The 25,775-nt window shown below is 56.4% G+C and overlaps 1 protein-coding gene across 3 annotated transcripts in view; it reads left to right on the forward strand.

The window, feature by feature from the left end:
* SBK1 (SH3 domain binding kinase 1) overlaps positions 1–18,741 on the forward strand; it is a 49,720-nt gene extending 30,979 nt beyond the window's left edge. For 2 of the 3 annotated variants that reach the window (XM_066275555.1, XM_066275557.1), the window contains exons 2-4: positions 12,756–12,988; positions 14,261–14,502; positions 15,238–18,741. In XM_066275555.1, the coding sequence (XP_066131652.1) occupies positions 12,756–12,988; positions 14,261–14,502; positions 15,238–16,047 (1,285 nt within the window). In that variant the 3' untranslated portion in view covers positions 16,048–18,741. The remainder of the gene's footprint in view (positions 1–12,755; positions 12,989–14,260; positions 14,503–15,237) is intronic. The other variant, XM_066275556.1, reaches the window with a different exon arrangement.
* Positions 18,742–25,775: the final 7,034 nt, after the last annotated feature.

Here is a 25,775-nt window from a genome sequence, read left to right on the forward strand (position 1 = left end):
GACAGCCGAGGACCATAGTGGAGCGCACAGGCTCTGGACCCTGCCGGGGTTTTAGTCCTACTGGGCTGCAGTGTGACCATGGGCGAGTCACTCAACCTCTCTGAGCTTTTGATTACTCATGTGGAAAACAAGGCTAATACCCACCTCAGTGTCATCGGAGGAGGGAGTGAAAGCATGGAAAGGGCTTCGGACCTGGTCCAGCATGTGCGAAGTGCTCAGTAACAATTGGCTCTTAGTTTAAAGGTGCGTTGGCAAGTGGGAGACCAAGCATTGGTGACCACCTGGGCTGGCCTATGCCTGTCTGGGGAGGCCATAGGGCTTTAGGGGCTATCCCCATGAGAGGGGAAGCGGTGTTTGAGAGGCGGTACTGTGAGGGGCTCCAGAGCATGGAGTGAGTCCCTGCCCCAGGGGGGTGGGGGTGGGGTTCAAGCCTGAGGTTCTGTGATAGCCTTTCCAGTACCTTGGCCCTGGCTCTGTCTGAGGGGCGGGATCTCGGGTGGCCTGCCCCAGTCCTGTCACCGAGGCCTTCTTTCTCCCCAGCTCTGCCGGTCTGGGTGCTCTGCCAGCCTGGCTCCTGGCCCCAGGCTTTCTGCCCCAGGCAGATGGGCCTCTGGCCAGAGCCTGGCCCGACATCTCCCGGAGACTCCGAGTCTTCCCCAAGCTCCCCCTCCTTCCCCTCCTCCCCTGCTCTAAGGAAGCCGTGGCAGTTAGGCCCAGAGGGGCCGGTGCAAGCCCCCACTTTCACCCACCCTCCCCAGTCCCTACTCTAGCTGGGCCGCAGTGTGGAGAGGAAGCTGGTCTAGACTCCAGGCCAGCCTGCACTCGGCTTTCGGGGAGCCGAGGGATGTTGGGGTTGGAAGGAAGCAGGGGAGCCTGTTTTCAATGTCAGGTGCTCCCTGCCGGGCTGGCCACCGCGTTCTTGTTTCACGCTGACGGCAGCATGAGCCCAGAGCAGAGCCGGGGCTGAGCCCAGCTCCGTGAGCACCCAGTCTGCTGTGTGACTGCCGCGAACGGCCTGGGTTTGACACCTGCCTCTGCCGTCGCTGGCTGCACAACCTCGGACGACCTTGGACGGGGCAGTTGCTCTGTGCCTCAGTCATTTCTGATGTGGAAGGGGAATAACAACTGCTCCTGCTTCCTGGGGTCATGCAGAGGAACAAAGGACCCCTTACACGTAAAGCGCTTGTAACAGTGCCTGCCATTTAATTATTTATATATTCTCTTGTTTTTGAAATGTACTGATTGAGTTTAGAGAGACAAGAAGAGAAGGAGAGAGAAAAACATTGATTTGTTCTTCCGTTTATTTATGCCACCGTTGGCTGGCTCTTGTTTGTGCCCTGACCAGGGGATTGGATGTGCGAGCTTGGCATACTGGGACTGCGCTCTAACCCACCGAGCAGTCTGGTCAGGGCACAGTGTCCGCTGTTTAAATGTTTGTTCTTGCTTCTGCCGCACCCTGCCAGGAGGATATGCAAATAAGCTGGGGTATGCAAATGAGCTGGTCTGGCCAGAGGAAGTCACAGGGACTAGACCAGTTCTCCTCCCTGTGGCTTTAGCTGCCTCTGCGTGTTGGGAGGGCTCTGAAGGGCAGGGGTAGGGGCTGCACAGGACAGTCACCTCATCTTCCTCTTGATCAGGACCCAGAGAGTCTGCAGAAATCCCCGCCCCCAGGCAGTGTCCCCCCCCAGGTCTGTTGGATACTCCCACCATAGCAGGGAGATCCTCCCATGTCTGCCAGCCCTGACCCCATGTGTCTCCAGGAGGAGCAGTGGGGCCCACGGTGAACATGGTTTAGTGTAAAAAGTACAGTCCCTAGATCCTGCTGTGTGACCTTATGCAAGGTGCTTAACCTCTCTGATCCTCAGATCCCTCATCTACAAAAAAGGTGGGTGGTACCTTGAAGGGTCACAGTGAGGATTAACTGAATGAATGTGGTAAAGTGCTGTGCATGCCACCGAGTACCCACTAAGGCTTGGCTCTTACTATCAGTCCTCAGAAGCCCTGAGCAGTAGGGGAATGTGAGCCCCTCTTCTATGTAGATAAGAAAACTGGGCTGGGCGAAGGTCTTGCCTCGAGGTTCTATCTCTAGAATTAGAGGAGATTCTGCCCACCTTTCCCTCACTCCCTGACAGTTTACGGGCAAGGCCAGACAGACAGACCCAACAGGATGTAACTCGGGCTCCAGCTGTGGTCCGGGCAGGTCTGTTAGCCCTCCTGCCCCACACCTCTGCTCCTATGGGCTACGGCAGGTGAGAGCCACAGCTTGGAGGGTCTGCCCCTGGATGGGAGCCTCTGAGGCTTCCCTCCCCTGCTCGTCTCCAGCCTCAATCCCAGGATGGCGGTGAAAGGCCAGTAAACTCCGTGTCTCTGAGTCTGAGTGCGAGCTGGGTTGTCATTGGGTTGTAGTGCAGTCTCTCCGCCTCTGACCCTGGCACACAGATCAGATCGGCTCCAGGAGGGGTTTGCTCAGGCCCAGCGTCAGGAGTGCATCTCACCCAGTGGGAAAGGCAGGCCCACACACTGGACCCCTTTTCCCTCTGCCCTCATGCCTCATGCCCCCCCCGCCCCTCGCCCCTCACGCACCCCTCTGCCGGCCAGCGCATTGTTCCCTGAGCACGCCAGGTGCAGTCCCCTCTTGCCTTTGCCAGGAGAGCTCTTCCGCCACAGTATTTGTCTGTGTGCAGCCTTCTCGGTGGGGCCTTCCCTGACCCCCATCTACAATCTCGCCCCTACCCTGGGCACTCCCTTGCTCCTCCTCCCTTTGTTTTTCCTTTCAGGGACTCCTCACACTGTCTGGCATACACCTCTTCCCGGTCTTCATTACTGTCTGCCCCAGATTAGAGTACAGGCTCTGAGAGCAGGGCTGTTGGTTTGGCTCATGGATGTATTCCGGGTCCAAGAACAGTGCCAAGCACATGGAAGGCGCTCAGCTAGTACTTACTGAATGCTCTGGGGCCAGTTATCTCTGAGCCACGTCCAGCTGAGTGAAACTGGACATGTGACTTAATCTTCTCTGAGTCTCGGCTTCCTGAGCTGTAAGGTATATACTGTAATGGGAATGAGATGGTTGTGAGGTTTAAATGCGTCAATATGTATGTAAAGTATTTATACTTCTATTGTTTCATAAATGTTGGCTGTTATTAATACTTTAATCTGCGCCAGTATTATCCCAATTTACTAATATGAACATAGAGGCATAGAGAAAGTAAGGTGACTTACCCCAAGCTTCATGGCAAGAAATGATGGTCATAGCCTGACCAGGCAGTGGTGCAGTGGATAGAGCGTCGGACTACAATGCCAAGGACCCAGGTTCAAGACCCCGGGGTTGCCAGCTTGAGCGCGGCCTCATCTGGTTTGAGTAAAAGCTCACCAGCTTGGACCCAAGGTCGCTGGCTCCAGCAAGGGGTTACTCAGTCTGCTGAAGGCCCGCGGTCAAGGCACATATGAGAAAGCAATCAATGAACAACTAAGGTGTCGCAATGCGCAAGAAAAACTAATGATTGATGCTTCTCATCTCTCCGTTTCTGTCTGTCTGTCCCTGTCTATTCCTCTCTCTGACTCTCTGTCTCTGTAAAAAAAAAAAAAATGATGGTCATAGAAGGTGATGGAAGACAATTTGATTTTGGGTGATGGGTATGCAACATAATTTAATGTCAAAATAACCTGGAGATGTTTTCTCTGAACATATGTACCCTGATTGATCTATGTCACCCCGTTAAAATTAATTTAAAGAAAGAAAAAGAAATGATGGCCACCTGGCTTTACCCAGGAACGCCGGAATCTGGGCTCTGGGCTCCTAAGCCAGGCTGCACCCCCATTGCATCCCTCTACAGGGGCTCAGGGAAGAGCTCTTCTCTTCAGGAAGACTCTGTTCACTTGCCCATCTCCCCAGTGGCCACCATCTGTCTACTTATGGACACCCAGCCAAGGCCCCTGGCCTAGCAGGCAGTGGTGGGTGACAACCGTGCTCTCACCCTTCACTCCTTTTGATACCCTGAGTGCTGGGTTGCCCACCTCACCCAGGCAGCCAGGCCCATACCTCCTCCCAAGGTGGCTCTGGCCAGTTGGCTCAGTGGTAGAACGTCAGCCCAGCATGTGGAAGTCCCGGGTTCGATTCCTGGTCAGGGCATGCAGGAGAAGCGACCATCTGCTTCTCAAGCTCTCCGCCTTCTCTCTCTCTTTCTCTTTCTCTTCTCTCTTCCCCTCTCCACCTCTTGAGGCCATGGCTTGATTGGTTTGAGCACATCGGCCCTGGGCGCTGAGAATGACTCTGTGAAACCTCCACCTCAGGTGCTAAAACTAGCTCAGTTGTGAGCATGGCCCCAGATGGCGGTTGCCAGGTGGATCCCAGTCAGGGTATACGAGGGAGTTGTCTCTCTGTCTCCCCTCCTCTCACTTGGAAAAATAGTAGTAGGCTAGGGGTGAGGCCCAGGGCTTCCACTGCCCTACAGGGCCTGGCTGGAAGGCCGGCCCTGGACACCAGCTGCACATGGACAGTGTCACAAGCTATTAATGACCACCAAGGCTGTGCCCCAGGGAAGGGGCAGACTGCACTGGCTGGGAGGGGAGGCTGAAGCAGAGGCCAGAGCCAGAAGCCAAGGCTGGCAGCGAGGGGCCCACCAGGCTGCCCCTGGGAGGGAGGGCAGGGGGAAGAAGCTGTTCCTAGGTTCTGCCTCTCAACCTTGGGAGAGTCCCAGCTCTTCTCGGTCTCCTCACCTGGGAAATGTGGGAGCTGGGCCGCACGATCCCCAAAGTCCCTTCTGGCTCATGCGGATTCAGGGACCCCTAGAGAGGTATGTGTGGATATGTTGCCATTTATTTAACCAACCCCTGTTGATAGACACCTGGGTTTGGTCCAGCCTTCCCAGCCCTGGGGATCTGGGTTTGGATTCTACAGCAGCTCCTCCATCCTGGCCGCCTGGCCTGCTCAGGCCTGGCCTGGCCCCAGTGCAGGGCCTGCCTGGGTGCTGTCCATGCCTGTGGTGCTGAAGACGGTAGAACTGGAAGGAGGCTGGGCGGCACACCGGAGACCAAGAATAGAGAAGGAGATAGAGCGGCCCCTCCCTGGCTGAGTGTGACCTTGAGCACGTGGCTTAGCCTCTCTGGGCTTCAGCATTCTTCTCTGTGAAAGGGGGTTGCTGTGCAGATCGAATGGCAGCAGTGATGGAAAGCACTGGTGTGTTGAGAAGAGAGGTAATAAGTTTTGCTCTATTATTTTAGAGAGAGTAAAGCATTTTGGTTAAGCTTTTGGACACTGCAGTGCTAATGCCTGGGTTTGAACCCTGACCCTGTGACTACTTACTGGGTAGTCTCGATCTTGTGCTTCAGTTTCCTCATCTGTAAATTGGGATGATTAATAGTCCCGGTGTCAGGATGTTGTGGGGACGAGCTGAGTTAATTTATGCAAAGCAATGGGCACATGACCAGGGTTCATAAAGTGTTAGCTGTCATGATCACTTCCCTCCACTGGTCTCATCAGAGCACCTCCAGCCTCTCCGGTCACGCTGACCAGGTTCCGTCTAGCCGCTTCCGTCTCTGCTGTGCTCGGGGCTGGTGCTGTCTGAGGGTGGCCGCACATCGCCTGCAGACGCCCTGGCCTCTCGCCACATCCTGCTACTGGCTTTCTCTGTGATTTTGAGCCATGGCTTCCGCATCTGTAAAATGGGGCTAATGATACCTCATGCAGGCCCCTGGGAAAATAGCTGTATGCCTATAGGATCACCTTCAGGAAAGCCAAGATATAAAAAGTTACAACTTCCCAAACACTTGAAGAATTACTCACCCAGCATGTGTCACGTCCTGACAAAGTGTTAGAAATAGCAAGATGATGAAGGCATGGGGCTTGCTTTCAAGGGGCTCCTGGGTTTCCGGGTAAGTTGTTAATCTTCTTCAAGGCTCATTCAGGTGTCACCTCCTGCGGGAAGCCACCCTGATCCCCACTGCCAGTGCCCTCCTTGGGAATGTTGGAGCATTGACCACTGCCTTCCTGGCCCCCTGGTTATCTGAGTCCTTCTTCTATCGGCATTCCTGATTTGTAAGCTCATACCGTGTATCGGATTCATCGCGCTAACCTCCTCGCCTCGCATCAGCACCCAGCGTGGTGCCCGGGCTTGAGCAGATATGTTCCCCTGCAATCTTTAGTTTGCAACTTACATAACCTCAACTCAAACCGGCTTACGTGAAAAGGGAAATGTTTTGATCCATGACACATTCAGGAGTCTAACTGGCTTTAGGCATGCCTGAACCAGGTGCTCAGAGCCACAGTGACCTAGCTGATGGGATGGATCCGCTGGTTGGCCAGGGTCAGGGCCTGCCGCTAAAACCGGGTGGAGACAGCTCTACAGAACCACGGCCTAGAGGAACCGTTCCCCGGGGAATGGGGACTTGGGGCCGAGCAGGGGAAACATCACAGGCCCATTCAAGAAACCCCTGCAAGTGCGTGAGCAAGGCAGGAGCGGGGTCCAGTTGCTGCTCGGAAATGTATCCGACCCCGTGTAGAGGAGAGGGTTGAGGGGAGAGTGGAGGTGTGGGGGTGCTGACTCAGCCACACAGGCTGAGGGGGCGCAGCGTCAGCCCTGGCTTCGCGGAGAAGCAGAGTGGAGCAGGGGAGAGGGGGAAGAGGGGCTCCTTGTCCCCACTCAGTACCTGAGGGTCCATCTGGCAGCTGCTTTTTCACAGGGACTTATTTTAATAATAATATTGACCCAAAGAGGTGACCCACCCAAGAGCAGTCATTCAATGGCAGCTTTGCAGGTGAGGGCCTTCTTAAGGAGACCCTTGGGATTTGCCTGTGCTAAGGGCTAACACAGGGACTGAGAATCTTAGAATCCCAGAGTGAGAGAAAGAAAGGTCTGACTGATGCCAGTTTGCCCTCCACTGGTTCACAGACAGACCCCCCCCGTGTCTGCCTGTCTCCCCCAACCTCCCCCCACGTCCTCCCTGCTGTGACCGAGCACTATCTCATGTTGAGTTGCTGTCTGCCTTCAGGAGCCTTGAAGGGCACAGTGCACGGGCTCTGCCCTTGATGGTGTGAGTTCAAATCCCAGCTGTGCTAATTATTATCTCTTGGCAACCTACTTAGCCCGTCTGTGTCTCAGTATCCCTTTCTGTAAAATGGGGATAGTAACAGCTAACACCTCCCTCCTAGACTTGTGATTGTTCAGTGATATAATCCATAGTGTTAGCACAATGCCTGGCATATTAGCCCGTATTTTCTATCAATTGATTTTAAAGCGAGTGAGAGACATCGATTTGTTGCTCCACTTATTTATGCATGCACTGGTTGATTCTTGTATGTACCCTGACCGGGGCTCTAACCTGATACCCTGGCGTATGGGGGTGATGCTCTAACCAACTGAGCTACCCGGCCAGGGCTAGCTGGTATTATCATTCTCCCACGGATAGGGTGAGAACGGGCCCCCTTCTCGTTACATGCCGGTCACCCTCCACTGACTCCTGTAACTGGATCCTTATCCTTCGGTTGCCGGTGTTATTGCCGCCCAAGTGACCATCTCTGGCCATGCTCCAGGTGGTTGGACACACTGAGGTTCAAATCTTACTCTTTTGCTTCCTTGCTCCATAACTCTTGAACTAGGGTAATGCTAGCCTCTATAACAAACAAGCCCCCATGTCTCAGTACCCTAACACAATGGGAGTTGACTTCTGGCTCAGATAAAATGCAGAGTGGGTAAGCCTCCCACAGCCGGGGACCCGGACTGCTCCTAGCTCCCAGCTCCACCATCCTTTAAGCTCTTGGAATCCTCTGCATCAAGTCAGCATAAGAAGAGAAAACAGAGAAACTGCCTGTTCTTAAAAGGCCCCGCCTAGCAGTGCCACGCCCATTGTTCTGTTCTCATCCTGTTGGGGAGGCCAATCACTTGGCCACACCTGGACACAGGGTGGCGAGAGGGCGGGTGCTGGCCGCCCTCCAGTGACAGCTCTGTGCTGTAGGGGACAGCATGGTCGCGGTGGGCAGCACTCCGTCTTTGCCGCAACCGCAACCGTAGTAAATCATCAACCTCTCGGGTTCCATTCTTCCTCCATAAAATAGAAAGCATCACTTGGTTGTGGCCGTGGCTACACAGCTCCAACCTTTTACTAAAATCATTGAACTGTACGCTGACTCTCAGAGAATTCTGTGGTATGTGAGCTCCAGCTGTGTTTCAGAAACGGAAGGTAACGGCATGTTGCCCTCCCTGGGCGGGATACTTGTGAGGACTGGGGAGTTGTGCCGCGCCGGCACTGTGTGCGTCCGTGGGGGCTCTGCGTCTGTCCGCAGTCATTTTCAGAGCGCCCAGCTCCAGCCACCTGCCAACAGGAAGTGGTTAATGGTTCTGTCTTGCTTCTGGCTTAGGAAACCCTCCCCCATCACTTCCTCCCAGCCTGTGGAGGAAGACCCAGCCCACAGGGCCAGAGCTTTTGTGGCCAGAACCATAAAGAGTAGGTGACACCCTCCTGGCTTCGGCAACACAGATGTGAAACTGAGAGCCTCCCTGGGGGCCAGTGAGGACATACGTTTGAGGTGCAGGCCATGTGGGCCCCCTGGGGCAGCACGGTCAGCTTGAGAGGTGCAGTGCCAAGCACACGGGTCGGCCAGGAGGCTCAGTGCCTGGTTCTGGGGGGTTCACAGCTGCTCCTTAGCGCAGAGGCAGTGGTAGCGACAGAGGTAAAGCAGCCAGGTCCCGTTCCCTGCTGATGCCAGACAGATGCCTTCACCACTCTGGTCTCAAGTCCCCACCTGCAGAGAGTAGCCGGTCCCTTCTGCCTGGACTGTTGTGAGGTTGAAGTGAGTCACTATATGGGAGGCACCTGGGCCAGCGCCTGCACCCTGTCAGCTCTCAGCGGGAGCTGAATGAGCGGATGCACATCCCTGGTGGAGGCTCCGCCCTCTTCAGGCCTCATCTGGAAATGTCCCAGCATCCTGACCTGGGAGCCCTCCCGGCGCTAGCTGTTTGACTTTGTTCGAGTGTTTTAGTCTCTTTGCCTCGCTCTCTTCGCACCTGAAGTGGGGGTAATAATAATTCTTACCTCACAGAGTTGTGAGGATGAGATGCGTTGATCCTTAGAACGGGGCCTGATACTTAGTAAGTACAACTTAAGTGTTCACCTGCTGGTTTTTTGTTTCCTTTTTAAGTGAGAGGAGGGGAGATGGTGAGACAGACCCCTGCATGCGTCCCAACCGGGATCTACCTGGCAACACCGTATAAGGCCGATGCTTGAGTACCAAGCTATTTTTAGAGCCTAAGGTTGATGTTCTCTGACCAACCAAGCTATCCTCAGCGCCCAAGGCCATGCTCGAACCAATCAAGCCACTGGCTGCAGGAGGGGAAGAGGGAGAGAAGCAGGGGGGAAAGGGTGGAGAAGCAGATGGTCACTTCTCCTGTGTGCCCTGACTGGGAATCAAACCTGAAATGTCCGTACACCGGCCTAGAGCTCCATCCACTGAGCTACCGGCCAGGGCCTGGGTTTTTTATTTTTTATTTTTAATTTATTGTGTTGACATGGTTTCAAGTATCCCACTCAATATCATGTAGCTGCTGTTGTTTTTATTGTCATTATTTTCTTCATCATATGGACGTGGAAACTGAGGCCCAGAGAAGTGACATGACTTGCTCAAGGTCACCCGCCTAAAAAGTGGTGCACGTTAGGATCAAGGCCAAGCCTGCTGAGCCCCAAGGCCCATGCAGTTCCCATCAGTCCCCACTGCGCCTCTTAAGTCACGTGTGCAGTAACTGGGTCAGAGGCAGTGCGTACCTGGGGGATGACGCAGCAGCAGAGACAGTGTGTGGATTAGTTCTTTGTCTCCCGCCGACACCTTACAGAGGACAGGCCTGAGGGAGAGGGAGGTGGGGAAGGAGATAGGGGGTGATAGGGATGACCCCGTAAATGGGACCCTAGGAACCAGGGAAACAGATAGAAAGTGTTGAATCTGGTGTCACCCCAGCCCCTGGGGTACTTGTGGCCTACTGATGGGGACAGGCAAGGAACATCTGAGGCCACCCCAAGATACTCAACAGACCTGGAGAGAGGTAAACCCAGTCTGAACCCTGGGGCCCAAAGGGACAGGAACTGGCGCCTGGGGCAGTAGGGAAGGCTTCTTGGCAGGTCAGGACCTGAGGATAATGAGACCCAAACCTGGGGTGGGGCTGGGGAGGTGAAGGCAGCGGCCGGAATGGTGGGGAGGGCGTAGAGGGACATCAAAGCTGCAGAGAGCAGTGCAGGGCAGCGGCCAGAACATGAGCAGAACTTGGGGCGAAGGGGTCCACCCCCTCTGGATGAACCCCTGACCCAGCCTGGTGCCTACCCGGGGCAACTCCAAGGCCAGCGCAGCAGAGAGGAACCAGGTATCAACAGCCCCTGGAGGAGGGAGAGAAGGGCTTCTAGCATTCTAGCAACTTGCAGCTACCCGTCAAACTCCCAAAGGATGTGGGAACAGCCCAAAGTGGAAACATTGCACACGTGTGGACACATGCCTACACACACGTGGCCCACCCCCCTCAGCAGCCCTGGGGAGTCCACACACTTCAGGAGAAGTAGGTCAGCAGAGCAGCCCAGTGGCTCCTCCGGTGGGCGGGGCCGAGGGCGTGTGCTCACCAGAACCCCTGTGGGGAGAGCCCCACACTCCGAAGGAGGCCGGAGAACTGGCGCAGGTCCTGGCGAATCAGAGCCATCGCGGGGCTCTCTCCGGGCATCCTCTCCACCCAGGCAGGGGAGGCTATTTTTACAGGTTGTAAGAGCTGACCCCATCCAGCCCTGACACCAGGGAAGACTGGGGGGAGGTATTCCCCTGTCACCCAGAAGGACCCAGTGCTAACCAGCCTGGAGCTGGGGCTGCAGAGACTTGGTAACGGTGCCACGGCAGGGATGGGGTCAACACACTGAGGGTGATAAGGGACAGGAACACAGGATTGGGTCTCCGTGGGCCTGCCACCATTCCTCCCGGGAGGGGGGCTGTGAAATGGGCGAGGGATGCTCTGAAGACATTCATGCGACTCTTCAGACAGACTGCTGATGGTGGTCCAGGCTAAAGGAACTAGGAGAGGAGCAGCAGCAGGCAGGGGAGGCTTCTATCAGAACAGGCTTATTCATGAGTGGGGGGCAGGGGCTGAGTGGGGCAGCATCAGCCTGAGGAAGAACGGGAGGAACCTAAGCCGAGGTGGGGAGGGCTCCCCGCTCCCCAGCCAGCTGGGAGGATGCGCAGATGGAGCTCCCTTGGTTTGTGGCTAGGTGGGAGGCCAGGAAGTTCCCTCCTGATGTTCCTCCCTGTGACGTGGGAGGCTGGGTCGTGCTGAGAGGGAAGGGGGGAGCCCGGCAGGAGAGGAGGGTTTGGGTCTGGAGAGTGCGTGGCTGGGCCAGGTGAGGTTGCGGGCTCAGGAAACGCGCCCGCCCCGCCTTTAGCGGTGCCTAGCCAGGTCTCACTCCCAAGAACACGCACACACCTGACACGGGGTGCTCTGGGCCAGGCCCGAGCACTGTATCTAAACTCACTGAGTCCTCACGGCAGGCACTCACACCTCTTTAATAGGTGGGAGTGAGGCTCAGAGAGGAAGGGCCCAAAGCCGGCAGCTAGCAGTGACAGCTGGGGTTCAAGTCCAAGCCATCTGCTCTCTCTTGGCCACCGGGTGGTCTTGCAAGGGGTGGCTGCCGAGAGTGTCCGGTGGTACCCCTGGGGCTGGAGGTCGAGGGCAGGGAGGGAACAGGACAGGCACGCCCAGAGTCGGGCTCCGGGGGCCGCGTGTAGGGGGTTCAGTGCTGGCCTCGTGCAGACACGCGCGCGCACATGCACACCTCCTCCTGGAGGCTCCTGTCCCTCCAGTGGACAGGAAATGCAAGCCCCGGAAGAGCGTTCACCATTGCCCGGGACTGGCCTCTCCCCACTGAAGCTCTCTGCCTGCCACCCAACACCATCTGCAGACAGTACCTGTGGGGGGCAAGTGCCCCCAGCTTGTGTGGACGCTGAAGGGCTCAATGAGTCCTTGAAGTGGAGGCTGGGGGTGGCCTGGGTCTTTGTGGACAGCTCTGTCCTTGTGTCTGAGGGCGCAGGCAGGGTCCAGGGACTGCAGCTGTGGCTCTGTGTACGTTAGTGGGCTTGTGTTGTCATCTGTAGTGAGGGAGGAGTTCTAAGGCTGTGGTGGGTGTGTGGCCATATCTGCACCGTCCTGCCAGTTTCCAGAGACTGCGCCTGGGGGAGTTGGTATTTGACCTCTGCCCTCAGACCTCTCCTTCCCCACACCCTGTCTTATTTGCTTTTCAGCCTGTTTCACCTTTTCTCATAATATATAATTCATGTGTTCACTGTGTTCATTATGTCTCCTCCTAGAACGTAAGTCCCACAAGGCAGGATTCTCAGTTGTTGGTTCAGTGCTGTGTCCCCAGGGCTTTGAACGACATCCGCCAGCCGCAGGTGCTGATCAATACTTGTGGACGGGAGCACTTGTGTGCACTCAGTCGAGAGCGTGTCTTCGTGTTAATATCATGCTCGACACTGTGTCTGGATGATAACACGAGACAAATAGGCTGACGGTACCCAAGTGGGGGCTGGGTGGCAGTGACTGTTTCTGGGGGATGCTGGCTCTGCCTGGTCCGAAGGTTTGGGGAAAGGTAATGCAGCGAAGGTGCTTTGTCGCCCCCTCGTGGTCATCTTGGGCCTGGCATCTGACCTCAGCCGCAGGAATCCTGGGTGCTTGGGAGGGAAAAGGTAGGTGGAGGAGGAGCCTGATGTCACATGCTATGCCACACCCCCCACCCCATAACAGGGAGAAGATGAGTGTGGGCTGCCCAGAGCCCGAGCCACCCCGCACCCTGCCCTGCTGTGGGCCAGGGTCTGCCCCTGGACTGGGTGCCGGCGTGCCCCTCCTCACGGAAGACATGCAGGCGCTGACCCTCCGCACGCTGGCTGCTAGTGACGTCACCAAGCACTACGAGCTGGTCCGGGAGCTGGGCAAAGGCACCTACGGGAAGGTTGACCTGGTGGCCTACAAGGGCACAGGTGAGTGTGTCTGCAGGGTGGCTGCCTGAAGCTTGGGTGGGGATTAGCTGTGGCTCTCTGAGAAGCCGGAGGCCAGCAGGGGGCAGCGTCAGCGGTCCAGGTGAAGAGGGGGCAGCCCGAGTGGCCCAGGGAGGTGGAGACCAGGCAGACGGGACGAAGGAGGGATGTGGGGCGGAGTGCCCAGACTTCGATGCTGTGGGAACATCCAGGGTGCTTGTGGGGACAGTTAAGGGGATGTGGAGCTCAGGAGGTCAAAGTCAGGGCTGGAGGTGGCACTTGGAGAATCACTAGCATATCAGTAATAGATGACCCCAGGGAGACAGGCAGAGCTGAGGGTCCTCTGGGACAGGGCGCTGTGCCCAAAGGAGGCTGGAGGGGGACCCTGTGAGAATAGCACGGCCATCTTCACCTCTTAGGTGAGCACCCTGAGACCCCAGGGATTCAGTCACTGGGCCGAGGGCATGCCGGGGATTTGAGCTAGGACAGGCCCCCAGTCGTCAGCTCCAGAACCTTCTCTCTGAGCCGCTGAGCTCGATGCCTTCCCTGCACTGTAGGCTTACAGCAGGGATGGGGTCTGCAGAAGCTCCCACATCTGCACACACCGGGGCAGGGTGCTCTGTGCTGACTGAAGGCAACAGGAAGAGCCCTGAGCCCCTTGCTTGCTGAGTGACTTTAGGCAAGTGACTGAACCTCTCTGTGCCTAGGTTTCCTCTCCTGTAAAATAGGATAGTACTGTATTAGAGTCATGAGGAGTGAGTTGCGAATGTGAATTGCTGAAAGCAAGGCCTGTTATGTGTAAGTGCTCTGTGGACACACAGGTGTGTGTCACGCTGCTACGTACCCAGGTGGGTACAGGTGTCTTCCCAAGCAGAGTCAGGGATATGGGCCTTTCAGGCCCTCCCCTCTCGGTGTTTAATTCCTTCTTATTCATTCACCCATTTAACAAGCATTTGTTGAGCACCCACTATGCGCCAGACTCCTGTAGGCACTGGAGATACGGCAGTGAACAGGACGAAGGTCCCTGTGCTCAGGAAGCTCTGTCCCAGTTGGGGAAGACTGATGAGATAAATCAGTCTAGTGTGTCAGGAATAAGGTGACATAGGCTGGCAGAAGCAGCAGGCCGGGTGCAGAAGACCCAGGCTGAGCCCCGACTGGCCGCGTGGCCTTTGGCAAGTTCTTTCCCCTCGCTGGGCCGTGCCGGCTGGGACCCCACGTCGTGCCTCGCGCCTGGGACAGGCTGTGCAGGCAGGCATGGGTATGTGTCTGGTGCAGGTCAGGGAGAAGGGGCCTTCACCGCTGTTGCCCTGCCAGGCACGAAAATGGCGCTGAAATTTGTGAACAAGAGCAAAACCAAGCTGAAGAACTTCCTGCGGGAGGTGAGCATCACCAACAGCCTCTCCTCCAGCCCCTTCATTATCAAGGTCTTCGACATCATGTTTGAAACCGAGGACTGCTACGTCTTCGCCCAGGAGTACGCGCCCGCTGGGGACCTGTTCGACATCATTCCTCCTCAGGTACTTGGGGTGGCGGCTGAGGGAGGGGAGATGGTCTCCCAGGGCCCCAGGGTGCGCAAGGTGGGGAGGAATCATGCCATTCATTTAACCCATGAGTACTTATTGAGTCACTGCTCTGGAGGGCTGGGGACTCTCAGTGAACAAGACAACAGTTCTGCTCTGGACCTGGTGGAGGGGACACAGGCACCCGGCAATAAGCCAGATAGCATACGGAGATGAGCACTGCAGGCAACAGCCAGAACAATGGCTGAAGGCCCCAGTGCTCTGTGCTGCAAAGGCCCTGGGGCATGGGAAGGGAGGCAGCAGGGCCAGCGGAGGCTTCTCAGAGAAGGTGCCCTGGAGGAGAGCTAGAGGCAGGAGGATTTGGGCACCGGCTTCAAAGTCGGCCAGTGCCAGATTTGAATCCCTTCTGCCAATACTGGGTAAGTGACAAGTCTCCGAGCTTCAATGTTCCTACAAGAGAAATGGGCATAATAGAAGCCCCTGTGAGGAGTTGGTGAGCCAACGCAGGGTAGGGTACTGTACCACAGCACCTAGGGCTATGGTGGGTGCTCAGAACCGGCAGTCGTGGTGTTACTGGGGAAAGGGGCCACACGGAGCTGGAGGCAGCTGTTGGAGAGGGCGGCCGGTGGCCAGCTGCCCGCGCCATTGGGAGGACGGGGCAGTGCCTCTAGGGACACCAGGCCCAGACTGGAGGCGGGCGGCCCTGAGCACGCCTCTCCCGTCCGTCCCCAGGTGGGGCTCCCCGAGGACACGGTGAAGCGATGCGTGCAGCAGCTGGGCCTGGCGCTGGACTTCATGCACGGGCGGCAGCTGGTGCACCGTGACATCAAGCCCGAGAACGTGCTGCTGTTCGACCGCGAGTGCCGCCGCGTGAAGCTGGCCGACTTTGGCATGACGCGCCGCGTGGGCTGCCGCGTGAAGCGGGTCAGCGGCACCATCCCGTACACAGCGCCGGAGGTGTGCCAGGCAGGCCGCGCCGACGGCCTGGCGGTGGACACGGGCGTGGACGTGTGGGCCTTCGGCGTGCTCATCTTCTGCGTGCTCACCGGCAACTTCCCGTGGGAGGCGGCCTCGGGCGCCGACGCCTTCTTCGAGGAGTTCGTGCGCTGGCAGCGCGGCCGCCTGCCGGGGCTGCCGTCGCAGTGGCGCCGCTTCACCGAGCCGGCGCTGCGCATGTTCCAGCGGCTGCTGGCGCTCGAGCCCGAGCGGCGCGGCCCGGCCAAGGAGGTCTTCCGCTTCCTCAAGCACGAGCTCACGGCCGAGCTGCGGCGCCGGCCCTCGCACCGCGCGCGCCGGCCGCCCGGGGACCGCGCGCAGGCCGCCGGGCCGCTGCGCCTCGAGGCGCCTGGGCCGCTCAAGCGCACGGTGCTGACCGAGAGCGGCAGCGGCCCGCGGCCCCCGGCCCCGGCCCTCGGGCCCGTGTCCGCGCCCGTGCCCGAGGCCGGGCTGGCCCCCCCGGGACCCCCTGGCAGGACCGATGGCCGCCCGGACAAGAGCAAAGGGCAGGTGGTGCTGGCCACAGCCATCGAGATCTGCGTCTGAGCCGCCCTGCCGCCCTCGGGCCGGGGGCCGAGCAGGCAGCCGCGCTGGGCGCCGGAGATGCCCCGGGCCCACGCCGAGCCAGGGGCGGCCACAGCAACACCGACCAGCCCCGTAGAGGCAAGAGGGAGTAGTGGTAGATTGGGCAGGACGGCAGCCCCGGCGCCCGGCCCTTCGTCCTTCGAGGGGCTGGGGAGATAGCCACGAGCAGCCCTCCGGCCGCGCCCATGCAGCAGGGGCTTGGCCCGCAGGAGCTGAGCGCCACAGACCTGAGGGTGCAGAGCCCCCCACACACACCAGGAACAAGGGAGCTTGTGGGTGGGCTCCGCAACACACCCCGGACCCCTGGAACCCTGACCGGTTGCTCCTGGCAGGTCGTCCCTCCCACCTCTGGTCCTACACTTCTGCTCCGGGACCCACCGTGGACACAGGGAGGGACTGAACTGTTGGGGCAGAGAAGAGGCTTAGGGCCCCTAGCACTGGCTGGGAGGAGGACCAGGAGCTGGGGGCAGGGTGTTGCTCAACTGTGCCCCACCTCTTTCCTGGGCAGCTGGAGGGGAGGCGCCAGCCCCCTGCAAAATGTAGCAAATGTCTGGATGTTGTAGAAGTGTGTGCAGGCACAGGCAGTAGGTCTCTAGGGACTCCCTTCCGCCCCTTCCCCTAATGAGGACGCTGAGCCCACCAGGACAGCCTACCTTGGGCCACATAGCGAGAGGACAGAATTCAGGACAGAAGGGCTCCCAGGGCAGGAGCGCCAGGCACCCCTGGGGCAGGGGGGTGAGTGCAGAGCCCAGGACTGGACCCAGCTCCCCTGGCGGCCGCCCCTTCTCCAGACCCAAAGAACCTCTCAGATCATCTCAGTACTTGCTGCTCAGCCCACACAGTGCCCTGGGGGTTGGCAAATGGTGAGGTGATTTCTACCGGAAATGTCCCTGGATTTCTGCTGGGGTCAACATGTCAGCTTTGAGCCGACCCTGTCCCCACATCACACACACTTCTGGTCCTGGAGTGTGATGGTACTATGGGTATGAGAACTGGGTGCCTAGGAAAAGTGCGGGCACACGCGTGCTGTGTGAGTGCAGAGTGCGCATGTGCGCCTGTAGCCGTGTGTGTTGAGTGACTGCATCCAGACGGCTCAGTGACTCCTCCCAGCCCCAGGATTCGCGCCAGGCAGCTGCCAGAGGGCATCCAGGCCTGCTTTTCACCACACCCCTCAGGGAATGCGGCCAGGAGGCACCACACTGGCAGGTTGGTTTAGGTCCTTAGGCAGCAAAACAAATGAGAGGAGCCCAGCCTTACCCAGGGCCCCCTCATGCGCCCTGCCCTCTCTGGGGGTGCCCAGGACCCCGCAATAACCTCAACATGGGTGAGGCCGCTCCCTCCGCCTGGCAGTGCACCATCTTCCATCCTAGGCCCCACCTGCCAGGGTCCCTCCTGGGGTTCTAGGCTGAGGGGCTCCTTGCTGGGCCAGGCTGACCCGAGGCCCCCAACCACCCTCTGGCCTGGAGCCCTGCTTCCATTCACCCCTCATTCCCACCGCTGAAAAGGGCTATAGGTCCCCCTGCCCTGCCTGGGTCCAGTTTACAAACAGGTTGCCCCAGGGCCTGGCCCCCCTCTGCGGTGTGCCACCCCCGCAAGACCCACCTCTCTGTCGGGCATTGGGGCCTCCACTTGCCAGGTAAGTAGCAAACCCCTCCTTCCACCAAGGGCCAAGGCCCCCCATCACTGCCCTGCCCCCCCACCTGGAGCCCAGCAGGGCACCTCTCCCAGCCACGACCTCTCCTTTTGCCTTAGGCCTTTCAACATCCTGTCTCCTGCAATAACAAGGAAGTGAGATTCCAAGTAGATGTCCCTCGTGCGTCCTCTCCCTGTCTCTCTCTTGAGATCCTCGTCTTCGTAGCTAGGATGTTAGAGTCGGGAAGGAACTGTAGTTACATAGCCCAGCCCGTTTCAGAGGCACAGCTGGGAGCAGTGGCGGCCTGGCTCGGAAGTGAGGCAGGGCCCAGGGCTGCACCTGCGCGGTCACCGTCGGGGCCCTGCCGCCGCCCCTGCTGCCGGTGCTGCCTCTGCCGGCTGGGGCGGGGACCCTTTGCCCCTTAGGAGAGGTGTTGGTCACAGATGTTTACCTCAGTTTATGTCACTGTTGAAGAAACAAAAAATGAATAGCAAAAAGTTAGTAATACCGTAGACATGAAAACTTAGAAAACAAAAAAATAAAAAAACCCTCCCCGTGCTGTTCCTCTGTGAGGTGTGTGTGTGCGTGCGTGCACGCGTCTGTCCCACCCTGGGCAGGCTGGGCCCTCTGCTCCAGCCCCTGTGCCCCCACACTGCCCTGTCCTTTGGTGCTTCCCAGAGACCCCTCTGAGCTCGCCTGTGGGGTATGGGGAAGCCCCCTGGGCAGGAGCCAGGGCCACAAGTCAGCTGGGGGGTCTCCCTCCGGTCCCCGAGCACAGCCTCAAGGCCACTGATGCTCCCTGAGCCCCACACTGTGGCTGATGGGACAGACAGAGCATCGGTGCCTCGGCCTGGCTCAGGGCCTGGGTGGGATCCCAGCCCCAGCACCTCATATATTGACACCTCCCCCACCATGTCTTTGTAAATATTCTGGCATCCTTTGGCCCTGGTGAGGTTTTTAAATGTGTTATTTACTTCTCTAATGACAATTGCTATAAAATAAACAAAAATTTAGAAAAATTACCACTGGGTGGCTGTCTTGTCTCAGATACAAGGGGGAGACATACTCTGGAAGCGGAAAACCTGATATATTCTAAGGCGGGGTCCTCAGAGTCAGGGCAGCTGCCCCAGGCTTCCGGTGACCTCCCAGACAGAGGAGGACCAGGCCAGGCCCTGAGAGCACAGGCCCTGGGCCCTGGCGGAGGGGGTGGGAGTTGTCCCCGGCCTGGAGTCTCAGCCTCCAGACAGCCCATCCCCTGCCCCCTATCCTGGCCACTTGTCAGCAGACTGAGCGAGTCTTCACAGGTGAGACCAGCCACTGTGTTCAAAACCCTAACAATATTCCCTATTGCACCCAAATCAAAGCTGAAGTCCTTACAGTGGCCTCCACGGTCCCAGCTTCATCCCCTGCACTGCCTCCCAGCCACGCTGGCCACTAGGACAGCCCAGCACAATCTCACTGAGGGCCTGTGCCCTTGTCTCGGGCTGAGCACCCACCACCACTTGCGATGCCTGAGGCCCTGTGCTCACTCTCCCTCTCTCCCCCAGGAGAAAGCGCCATAAGAACAGGCAGTGTTTGCTGCCACACTGCTGCCCTCCCACCCTCAGGCCTGGCACAGGCCTGGCATGTGACAAGCTCCCCTGAACAGTTTGTCAAATGAATGAGTGAGTGAATGCCCAATACGATGTTAGGGGTCGAGGAATCATCAACAAACAAAACAAACGATCTGTTCCCTGAAGCTTGTTTTCTAAAGAGGAAAACAGACATTAAATAGGTTACATAATTATCTATGAAATAGAAATTGGGAGTAAAAAAAGGGGAGGGGGAATAGATGAGAAAAAAAGAAACCTACCCAGACCAGATCAGAAGGGAAAGGACTCCTACCCAAGAATTTGATCTAAACCCTGTTATTTCAGAACACCTGCCAATTGTCTGCAATGATAAAGGTGGATATCTGGAGGCAATATCAATACCCTTTTGCTTAACAGAACACTTGGATTGTTAAGGGGTGGAGAAAGGCAAAGAGGATACCTGCTTCTGCTACTTGGTGTACAAATATCACCCCTTCATTTATAACTCCCAATATGTCAGGAAAGGCCAGCACTTACCACTAGGGGGCCTCGTTGGGCTGTTGTCACTTCTGCTTGCCACTCAGTGTAACTGCTGACCTCACGCAACCTCTGGGGCAGTGATTGGTTCATCTCATAGCACACAAAATGACTCAACTTCTGGGGCACACCAAAAAATATTTTTTTTTGCCAATCTGACAATAAGTATAGTTTTGATTCATTCACACCGAATGGCTATTGTTGAGCTGACCATTGTCCCCTTTTTATTTGACAATCTAAAGGAAAAGAGGTCAGCGTCCCAGACTTGGCTAGGTGTCGCATGGTTTAAACATTCTTGTGGCACACCAAGTGTGCCTGCCTTGGCACACAGCGGTTGGATAGTGCTGCTTTAGGCTGAGAAGGCCATCATCCTGTCCGGTCAAAGGGGCTTGGCCTGAAGGGTGTCCAGCTTATCCACACACTGGATGGGAGCCAGACCCATCCCTGGAACCCCTTCGGTCCTTCCATGTTGCCTGGGTCACTTCCCCTTGATCGTAGAGCGTTCCTCCTTGAGGGCACCTAGTGCCCTTTGCTGCCTGTGGTCTTCGGTCTAGACTGACTCAGCCCATCGAAAAAAAGTTACCTATGACATGGCACTTCATAAGGAAAGGGGTCAAACTCTTGATTATTTCTCCCCAAGAAGCATCTTGAGCCCTATGCAAAATTTCCCAGCTCCTCACCAGCGACAGCTAAGAATGCCCAGACAAGGGGTATTAGAGAGGGCAGCCTCTGAGGTCCCAGTGTACCCTTCACACAGGGCAGTAGATGCCTACTCGACTTACATCACTGAGGGAGAGAGCCCCCAACACCATCTCTCTCTCTCAGACGTGTGAAGCCCCACCCACCCACCTCACACCTGGTTCAGGATGGAGGTGTGGGCGGAAGACAAATACGTTAGAGCTCTTTACTGGCAGCTGAGGGGATGTGCACGCTCACCGCCCAGGCCTGGGTTACCGCAGCTTTGGGGCAATGGAGGAATTCGGGTGTTTCCGTTCGGAGACAGAAAAGGGTAGCACACAGGAAGAAGTAGGCTGTGTAACTCACATACAGGATTGTCCACTTAAAATTTGCTGAGAGCATGTCTGAAGTGTTCTCACCACAAAAAGTTCTAACTATGTGAGGTGATGGATATATTAATGATCCACACAATTTTGATTGTGTTGATCATTTCACAATATACACATATATCAAAATATCAAGTTGTATGCCTTACATGTGTACAGTCTCCATTTGTCCATTTTACCTCAATGATGCTAAAAAGAATAAAAAGAGGTGGGAGGCTGGGAACGGTCTGACTCAGGGTGCAGTGAGCCCAGCTTGGGGATCCTCAGCTCACGGGGTGGCCCGGTGGTCCTTAGGGCGTGGTAAGGGGCTCCCTCCCATCGTTCTGTGTCCGTGTTAAAGGAAAACAAGGGTGATTGCAGATGGTGGAGGACTTGGGCTTATATTTAATTACAGTTGTGATAAGGACCATGGGATGCCAAGAATAATAGAAGATGTGGTCGACATCTGCTATCTGCCTGTTCAGCAACAATTGGGGGTGACAGTGACAGCACCCCAAGTTTCCTTCTGATTTTTTAAGTTTACTATACATTTTAATTCATGATTTAAATGTTACTGTAATGCCAGTGGCCAAGGCCAGGCAGGTCCATGTTGGAATCGGGTAGAGAAACTGCAGAATTGGAAAGCGTTGGGCCATTCCATTTAATAGTCTCACAATGGCGGACAAGCACACAGATGGGGAAACCTCTTCTCCGGCAAACAGCAAGAACGGCCCCTCGCAGTGGCAGGCAGGCAATCCACCATCCACAATCCTCCATCTCTCTGGAGGGCAAGCCCTCACAGCTGTACACAGGCCCCGCGCTGAAGCACCAAGGAGGCAAAGTGCCTGCAGCCGGTACACCAGCGAGCAAGCCTAACACAGCTGCTTCCCCAGTTACCCAAAGACAACCCTCCCACTTTTTTTTTCAAGATTTTGATTTTAGAGAGAGGAGAGTGACAGAAAGAAAGGGGAGGGAGGAGCAGGGAGCATCAACTCATAGTCGTTGCTTCTCATATGCTTGCCCTTTTGACAGGGCAAGCCTGGGGTTTTGTAACGCTGGTGGCCAAGGCCAGGCAGGTCCACACTGGATTCAGGCAGAGCTGGAAAGCGCTGGGCCATTCCATTTAACAAAGTCTCACAATGGCAGACGAGCACACAGGCAGGGGAAACCGCCTCTCAGGCACACAAACAGCAAAATGGCCCCTCACAGCCGCCGCGGCAGCAGGCAGGAAATCCGTGCATCCGCAATCCCCTCTCTCTCCCCTCTCTCGACACAAGCATCCATAGCCTCATACAGGCTGTGCACACAGAACTCTGCCGCATGCTCACACACTAATCAAGCACAGTGCCTGCAGCTGGTAACCCCGCGAGCAAGCCTAACACAGCTGCCCCACATTCCACCCCTTCAGCTGCTCACCTCACAACAGGCACAGTAACAGACATACCAAAAATAACAATTACAGAGGTGCCCTTCACAATGTCTCCCTAAAGCACTCTGCCCAGGGAGTTAACTGGAGGCCCACCTCCAACGCCCCACCCCACAGTGCCAACAAGGCCACCCATCGTGGGGGGGGAGCTGTATTGTTGGGGACCAAAAGCCAACAGGGTCTTTGCAGTTAAGATTTTTGGGGGGACAGAGGTGTGGGGAACTGGCAGTGAGCTGACAGTCTGCCCATCCCCCACCTCACGTGTTCTGTGAAGTTGCTAAAGGCTGTTTTTCCCCACACCTCCCTGTTAGCTGAGGTGCTGGATTGTTTATACTCCTCCTATCCCCCAGTCTCTTGTCCTATCCCCCACGTCCCTTGGAAAGACTTGAGGCAATTTCCTTTTTATCCTTTCCTTTGTGAAGTTAAGATATTATGTATGGTGGGAGTTTTCTGCACTAGTAGAATTCTTGGGATGCTTTGGAAATGTGACTTTGTTTTAATGATCTCTTTGATTTGCTAATGGCCTTATTTTGCCCTATAAATAAAGCAGGTAGGGGAGTGGAGGCAGGCTCTTTGCAAGCTATCTCTTGTGTTGTGAAGAGTCCTCTTGAGCGCATCCTTTTTCTCTCTAGGTCTATTAATTCCACGCCATTCCCACTCAGGACCTGGAATTACTAGCCGCGCTGGTTCACGGCACAGTCCAGGGCCTTGTCCGTTGAAACAAAAAATGTCCTTGGTGCGTCTCTGCAACTGGGTGAGAGCAGCTTCCGGGTGCAGGAGGGCATCCACCAGAGCTGTCCCCTCCACCATCAGGGTCTCTCATACTGTCCAAAGATGGCATGTCCATCCAATAAGGGACACAGTGCCCCCCTCACAGGCCGTTTCCCCTGCCTGTGTGCTCGTCCGCCATTGTGAGACTTCGTTAAATGGAATGGCCCAATGCTTTCCAGCTCTGCCTGAATCCAGTGTGGACCTGCCTGGCCTTGGCCACCAGCATTACAAAACCCCCTCTGGTCGCAGTCCAAGAGTCAGTCCATGACAGACAGCCCAGCCAGCTGTCTCTGCAAATCACCAAGGTCAAGGTCCATTACAGGCAACTAGGTTCACATGGTCCTCAGGCCTCCTCCCTCATCTTTGCTGTCATGGCAGCTCTGAAGACGCTGCCCAAGGAGCACATGGCAGCAGTGGCCACCCTCTGCTGCAGAGAGCATGATGCCATCCACCTCTACGCCCCACGATTGCAGCAAGCCTACCAGGGGCTCAGGGGGTTTCTGCCTGAATTTCACCCCAACTCCATCAGCTCTGCCTGGGTGTAGAGCCGGACCACAGAGGGCTCTACGACCTGGGGAGGAGGCGGTGGGTGCCCCCGAGGGACTCTTGGTGTCTGGGTCTTTTTTACTTTCTTGGCTTCCACCGGCCAGGCTCTGAGTCTGCGGACGGCAGTTGCAGCCTGAGCCTCCATCTTAGAAGAGTTGGAAACACCTGCTCCTGCCGGCTCAGCGCCACTCCGCCCACACGAATGCAGCTCCATCTCCCGAGCCCACTTCAGCTCCTGCAGCTGCCGGCTCTAGGCCTGAAGCCGCAGTTGTTCCTCCAACAACTGCCGCTCCCAACGTTCAACCTCCAGGGCAAACTGCAACTCCCGAACCCCTTGGCCTCTCGCACAGAGCTCTCAGTTTCCTCTCGGCAGGGCTGTAAAAACACTCAGCCTACGGCCCCCAGAAGGACAGCCACTGAGAACCACGCCTCTACCCCACCCTTCAAGGGTGTCGGCGGCTCCATACCCTTCTACTCCAAACCCTGCACGCTGCGCCGGATGTAATGCTGGTGGCCGAGGCCAGGCAGGTCCACATTGGATGCGGGCAGACCGTAGAGAAACTGCGGGGCCGGAAAGCGTTGGGCCATGACCATTTAATAAAGTCTCACAGCGGCGGACAAGCACGCAGGCAGGGGGAACCGCCTCTCAGGCAAACAAACAGCAAAATGGATCCTCACAGAGGCAAGCAGGCAATCCACGCATCCGCGATCCCCCATCTCTCATCTCTCCTGAGTACAACCACCCATAGCCTTACATAGGCTGTGCACACCTGCCTCTGCCATGTGCTCACGCACTAATCAAGCAAAGTGCTTACCCCTCGAACAAGCCTACCACAGCTGCCCCAAAGGTTTCGAACCGGCGACCTCCAGCATTCCAGGTCAACACTCTATCTGCTGCGCCACCACAGGCCAGGCTGCCCTCCCATGTTTTTGAGCCATGTGGTTCAGGTGGGGCTGGTTCCACCTTGGCTCCAAGGAGTGACCACATGGCCCAGGTCTGGTCAGCCAGCTTCTTCCATCTCCTAAGACATAGAAATTGGCTCAGGCTACTAAGTGAAACAAGTAAATCAAAAAAAGCTGACCAGGCGGTGGCACAGTGGATAGAGCATCGGACTGGGACGCGGAGGACCCAGGTTTGAAACCCTGAGGTTGCCGGCTTGCGCGCTGCGGGCTCATCCGGCTTGAGCGCAGGCTCACCAGCTTGAGCATGGTGTCGCTGGCTTGAGCATGGTATCATAGATATGACCCCATGGTTGCTGGCTTGAGCCCAAAGGTTGCTGGCTTGAAGCCCAAGGTTGCTGGCTTCCACAAGGGATCACTTGCTCTGCTGTAGCCCCCAGGTCAAGGTACATTTGAGAAAGTAATCAATGAACAACTAAAGGAGCCACAACGAAGAATTGATGCTTCTCATCTCTCTCCCTTCCTGTCTGTCTGCCCCATCTGTCCCTCTCTCTGACTCTCTCTCTGTCTCTGTCACACAAAAAAAGAAAGAAAAAGCTAGAACTATATAATTTCATACATACATGGGATATAAAACTGAGACACATGGACATAGATAAAAGTGAAGTGGTGACCAAGGGGAGGAGATAGGGGCATGGGGCATAAAGGGGGACACATACACGGTGACAGAAAATGAGTTGATTTTGGGTGATGGGCACACAAAGCAATCAACAGTTCAAGTGCTATAGAGATGCTCACCCGAAACCTGTGTACTCGAATTGATCAATATCCGTCACCTCATTAAATTTAACATCTAAATTTTAAAAATAATTATTTTGAAAAAAGAAATGGGCTCAGGCATGGACACACAACGGGGGCCAGGCAGCTCCTGGCCTTTCTCTACACCTTTTAGGGGGAAACAAGTGTTCTCTTTTCATTAGAGTTGCTGAGCTTGTGGGACATAAGCCTGGAGCTGCTGGTGGTCATGTGGGCCACCATGGGGGGGGGGGGTGTCCAACCCAGCACGAAACCCACACGAGTGAATAAAGCAGGACCAAGAGGCGAGGAAAGATGGATTCTGGTGACCTTATTTGGGCACAGAGATCCGTGACTGATATTAGCTCTGACTGGGTTTCCCGGTTACATGAGTCAGTATACACTCACAAATCCATTTGAGGTTAGTGTCTGTCACTTGCAAAGGAGCTCTGACAGGTACCCCGAGA

The sequence above is a fragment of the Saccopteryx bilineata genome, chromosome 4 (assembly GCF_036850765.1).
Source record: "Saccopteryx bilineata isolate mSacBil1 chromosome 4, mSacBil1_pri_phased_curated, whole genome shotgun sequence".
In the NCBI taxonomy this organism is placed as follows: Eukaryota; Metazoa; Chordata; class Mammalia; order Chiroptera; family Emballonuridae; genus Saccopteryx; species Saccopteryx bilineata.